Source organism: Gymnoscopelus microlampas (assembly GCF_963454915.1).
Source record: "Gymnoscopelus microlampas genome assembly, chromosome: 16".
Taxonomy (NCBI): Eukaryota; Metazoa; Chordata; class Actinopteri; order Myctophiformes; family Myctophidae; genus Gymnoscopelus; species Gymnoscopelus microlampas.
This window is the reverse complement of record NC_139953.1, coordinates 26,299,589-26,305,153: the sequence shown is the minus strand read 5'-3', so window position 1 is coordinate 26,305,153 and position 5,565 is coordinate 26,299,589. Positions and strand designations below refer to the sequence as shown.

General features: G+C 45.2%; 1 protein-coding gene across 1 annotated transcript; it reads right to left on the bottom strand.

The window, feature by feature from the left end:
* Positions 1-2,289: 2,289 nt before the first annotated feature.
* Positions 2,290-2,996, bottom strand: LOC311062669 (exosome complex component RRP46-like; the record flags this gene model as incomplete). The annotated part of the gene is made up of 1 exon (XM_084081876.1): positions 2,290-2,996. The coding sequence occupies one exon, from the start codon at positions 2,994-2,996 to the stop codon at positions 2,334-2,336; it is 663 nt and encodes a 220-aa protein (XP_083938002.1). The 3' UTR covers positions 2,290-2,333.
* Positions 2,997-5,565: the final 2,569 nt, after the last annotated feature.

Sequence of the window (5,565 nt, the reverse complement as noted above, 5' to 3'; positions counted from 1 at the left end):
TTGTACACTCTCAAGCTACATTTATACTTTGTTGTACGGAGACCTATAGATCTGGCAGGTGTTTTGAGTTAATTTTAGTGTTTTTAGAGTGGCAGGTGTTTCCAATTGTCCATTTATGCTCTTCTCTTTATTCACCTGTTTCTTGGCTGTGTGTTTTCCACTTCCTGTCGGATTTCATTGGATATCATTAGTCATCAGACCGGTTTCATTGGATTTCATTGGATCAAAAGACAGGAAGTGGAACACAGTGAAAAGCCTAGGAAACAGGTGGATAGTAGCATGCTGTATCTGGTCTCAATGGTACCACACACGCACGCACGCACACACACACACACACGCACACGCACACGCACACGCACACGCACACGCACACGCACACGCACATGCACATGCACACACACACGCAAGCGCGTGCGCACACACGCACACGCACACGCACACGTATGCAGTGTCCTTGATTAGCCGCTGCCAGCCAGGCTGGCTCTGAGTCAACACACTATTCAGCTTAACTGTTTGTAGATTACATTTCTTTAGTATCATTCTATATGTTTTTACTTGCATACTGGTATAAAATATAGCACTTGATACGACACACGCACGCGCGCACACACACACACACACACACACACACACACACACACACACACACACACACACACACACACACACACACACACACACACACACACACACACACACACACACACACACACACACACACACACACACACACACACACACACACACACACACACACACACACACACATATTAATGCCCAAACATCCAGGTGGCCAAATCTACTTTGGAGATGAATCTATTGTATCATTTATCACTCTCGCTGCATTCACCTCATGTTCTGTATCAACAGAGTTGTGCCAGGATTTAAAAGGTAAGTTAAGTGCTTGTTAACACCTTAGTCTGTACAAATATAATGGACCGTATTTGTACACCCTATCAGAGTTACAAATTGATAAATGAACATTGAGGATTTAAATGATTGAATGTGATTAACACAGGTTTTACATTCATAATTTACATAACTGTCACTCTTGCACAAGGCCGCTTACAATGATTGCACATGGTAGAGTAGCAGTGCCTTGCTCAAGGAACACTGAAGTGAGATTAGCTTAACCCTTAACCCATTAACGCTTAAACACTTTAACCTGGTGTACCTATTTTGGGCACGTCATATACACTGTAGACTAAATATTTCATGAATTTTCAGAACATTTCAAATAGCCGATCTACAAGCTCACGATGTTGTTGTGAGCTTGTAGATCGGAAGTAGTGGATTTTGGGGGGAGAGTAAACGAAAGCCGTGTGTTGAGGTTTGTCTGTGAGTTGGGAATTTGACCTCACATGTATGCTTGTGTGTAATCATTCCTTTACCAGGCAGCGCCGCAGCTGTCTTTTCCTTTCATCGGAGCTGCTGAAACTGGCCGTCACCAGTCCACCAGATCCTTGACAACGATCCCACAATCTATGACAGGTCCCCACACTCGTGCACACCCACACAAACACACACATTGATTCTTTAGATACAGTGATGTCATGTCCTATTACATGCAAATAGGGGAAGGGAATTTACGTCAGATTAATGTGTTTGCGATAGGACACGAAAATATGTCGCTGTAAACGACCTGTCTGACAAAAAAACTCAGTATTGTTACCTGTGTTGTTTGTACATTCAAGACAATGGCAGGTTTGGCCACTCCTCCGAAAAAAATTTACTCACATCCTCCTAATTTGGTGCACTGCAAGGGCAGTGAAGTCATTTAAAAAGGAAAGGCTCACAACTCACCTTTAAACGCTCAAAGCTTTATGTCTATATTGTTTTTATCATACTGTAGGTACCATAGCTGAGTCAGTGTGCAGCTGTTTCTATTCAAAGCTGTGTTCATGTGTAGCTGATTACCCACATGTACCCTTGTTGGTCTAATTTACACTTTGTTGTAATGATGGTGTTGCAGCACTACAATTACTTATTTTCATCAAGTGTTGAGTGACGCCATCTTATAAAAAATTATAAATAAGGTAATTTTTTTTACTCAGCAAAAGATTATTAGTTTACACTCTGTGCTTCCTCTGTCACACACACACACACACACACACACACACACACACACACACACACACACACACACACACACACACACACACACACACACACACACACACACACACACACACACACACACACACACACACACACACACACACACACACGAAGCAATCCAAATGAACCAAATGAACATTTATTAATATGAAAAGACTTGTATGGTTTGTAAACAAAACACAAATCAAACAGGGAATAAGAGGTCAGATACGTCTTCAGAGTGTTTTGGAATATCGACGCCTGACGGACTCTCTGTAGAACTGGAAGATCTTCTCCGACGCGTTCTGACTGACGGCTATACACTGCTGCAGCTCACAGACTGAAAACGATCCTTTGGTTGATGACGTCATCACCCTGCGTTCCGTACTGTCGATGGCGAACGTCATCAGAGCTCGACTTTCCTTTTCCTGAGCTGCAGTGGGGTCAGTGATGATCTGACCGTCGGTGTCGATGGCACAGGTGACTCCACAGAACAGACAGCTCATGGCCATGCCTGCGTCCATTAAAGCCATGCAAGCAGCGTTCAAGCAGCAAGATAAAAGTGAGCCGTCATCGTGCACCACCTGGAGGATGAGAGTGAGGGACGAGCGAGGGTGGAGGGAAGACAGCAGAGCTGCCTCGCATGTCTCACGCACGCACTGCTCTCGTGCTCGCTCTCGGACACTTGGCGGTCCTACTTTGGGCTGTATCAAGACCTCCAACGTTGCACGATCATAGATCTCCTTGCTGACTTTGACCTCGGCTGGGCCGTACGCTCCTGCCAATATACTGGTGTCCCCTTGTGTGAAGGAGGCAGAGCCATCGGGTCTGGACAATAAGCTCTGCTCGCAGCCAAACTCCCTCAATTTAATAACATTAGGAAGCTCCTGTTTCTCCATCGTGACGTTCTGTTCGACAAGGTCCTGTGTGACGTATATTAACCGTATATATACCAATCCTTATATCAAAATTGGCTTAAGTCACCAGCCATAACCATATAAGAGTTCCCAATGCAGCTACGCCCAAATATGGAGTGTGCTGTCTAACCTCACATCAGACGCAAATAAATCAGTCAGCCCCATATATGGGCACAAAATGGGGCATGCCCATATATGGGACAAGGAGTGACAGATACAGAGATCTCCATATATGGGCATAAAAGGGACAAGGGCTGACAGATATATATCTCCATACATGGGCATATCAGTCTGATTGCCGGTGCGACATAGAAGTGACGCGGCCCGATAGTTTTAATATAAGAAGATACCCAGGCAGCCTTTATTTGCACTGGGTGAGGTGAGTGATAAAAGGACCAAGAGGGTGTTAACTGATAGCCCTAGAGCTTAGATCAGCTGACCAATCAGCGCAAGTTAAAGTCTCACCATGCGCTAAAGTGTCACCATGGAGGAAGCAATCTATCTATATACCTAGAAATCCATCTATCAAGAAAATCTAGAAACTAATCCAATCTAGAAGGTAATCTAACCTAGAAACACAGTGTTTTGTTCATGTCTCCCTTCACTCAAAATGCATTCCTACAATGTATAATATTTCCCCATGAGTACTCAGGCCTCCTTTTGGAGGTCAGTGTCAGCTACACACAGAGAGAGACAGAGAGAAAGGGAGTTAGGCTATAAAGAGAGTGAGTGCAAGAAAGAAAGGAGACTGGCCTCTTTGGAAAACCACCCCCCCCCCTCCATGGTGTTCCACTGCCTCCCTGATCTGGTGAGGTGTTAGCGTGCGATAGCGTTAGCTCTTCTGAGACCAGTGTTGCATTATTGTTCAACCCTCAGATCTCGGCTGTGACCTTCACACTCTAGGCAAACCCCCTTGTCTGCTGCCTTTCCTGTCCAGTTATCAGTGGCTAATTGCCAATAATGTTGAAGAGACACTCGCTACATCAGAGCGACTGATTCACTTAGCCTGGTGTTGAGCCTGTACCCTTTTATGTCCCCTGTTCCCACGCTTGGGCGAAGAGGCCTGCCGTGCAATTGCAGACGTTCTGCGCAAGGGCATGTTAAAGATAGGCTAGATTAGCATTAGCCTCAAATAGCATATAGTGCTCTTTTATCGCCATGCCATAAATTCAGTACACTCTTAAAAAGGTTTTCCTCTGGTTAAGCTAACATACAAAACCTTGGAGACTATTGTTGGTCCAATATGGCTGGTTTGGGACATATGTTCATTTAACCAGAGAACCAATTAATCCTTGGACTAAAAAGCATCTTTGGGTGGAGATATCAGATGGAAGAAATCCCCCAGTGACAGTAGAAGCTCTACTAGGCGTTAAGTTATGCTCCTGTAAAGACTCCGCGTGGCTTAAAAAACACTATGTGAAGGAAAAAAGCAGGAGAGAGGCCCCTTGTGTGACACCTGATAAGCAGCTCTCGGGAGGCCAGGGCAGTGCCAGGCACGGAGCCAATGGTACTCCACGGTGCCACCTTCATGATGAGAAGTTTGAGTGGTGAAAGAACCATGTCTTCACATCAGCTCTTATCAGAGGTTTTCCTACAAACGGTGTGTGTGTGTGTGTGTGTGTGTGTGTGTGTGTGTGTGTGTGTGTGTGTGTGTGTGTGTGTGTGTGTGTGTGTGTGTGTGTGCGTGTGCGTGTGTGTGTATGCACAACATACGAGCACAGTAATATGCATGACTGAACTTGAGGTACATTTTCAAATTCACTCAATTCAAAATGTCATCTGAAAGGGAGCACCAGCAGATGACCGGATAGTGTGTCGACCATATAATTACAACTTCCTCAGTTAAATTCAGGCTTGAGGCCAGTGTTGAATGACCACCCTCTCTGTCTGTGGTTTCCTGTCTCTCTGCTATCATATATAACCTATATACGCATGCACGCACGCACGCACGCACGCACGCACGCACGCACGCACGCACGCACACAGGCACACACGCACACACGCACACACATCTACCTACCTACCTACCTACCTACCTACCTACAGTACCTCATCACACAGACAAAATTATCATCGTCATTGTCAGTAGATTTTCAGGCCACTATGCGACTTTCAAATCTTCACAAAGCTTTGTTTGTGACGTACCCACGTCACAAACATGGGCATGTTTTGTTTGTGACGCCCCCCCCCCACCGTCCGTCCTCCCACAAGGCAATTTGTACGTGTAAGAGAACATATACAGTGCACTAGCAATAGGATATCATAGAATAATGGTGGATCTCTATTTACTTTTGCTGATAATTATGTAGATTATACACCCATCAATCAAAGAAATCACAAGCAGGAGCAGAGCCACGTAGAATAACCCAAGGCGCCTGCTTTGTGTCGAGGCTGTAAAGGCGTTCATAATATATCCAGCACTGACAGTTTTATAGTGTTACCAATACCGCCTCCTTCTGTGGCCTCATTGATTTTTCTTCCTCCGGAGGAGTCAGTGCAGCTCTGAGAGCTACTGCAGCAAGAGAGAGAGGGTCAGTAAGTTTATGGTCGA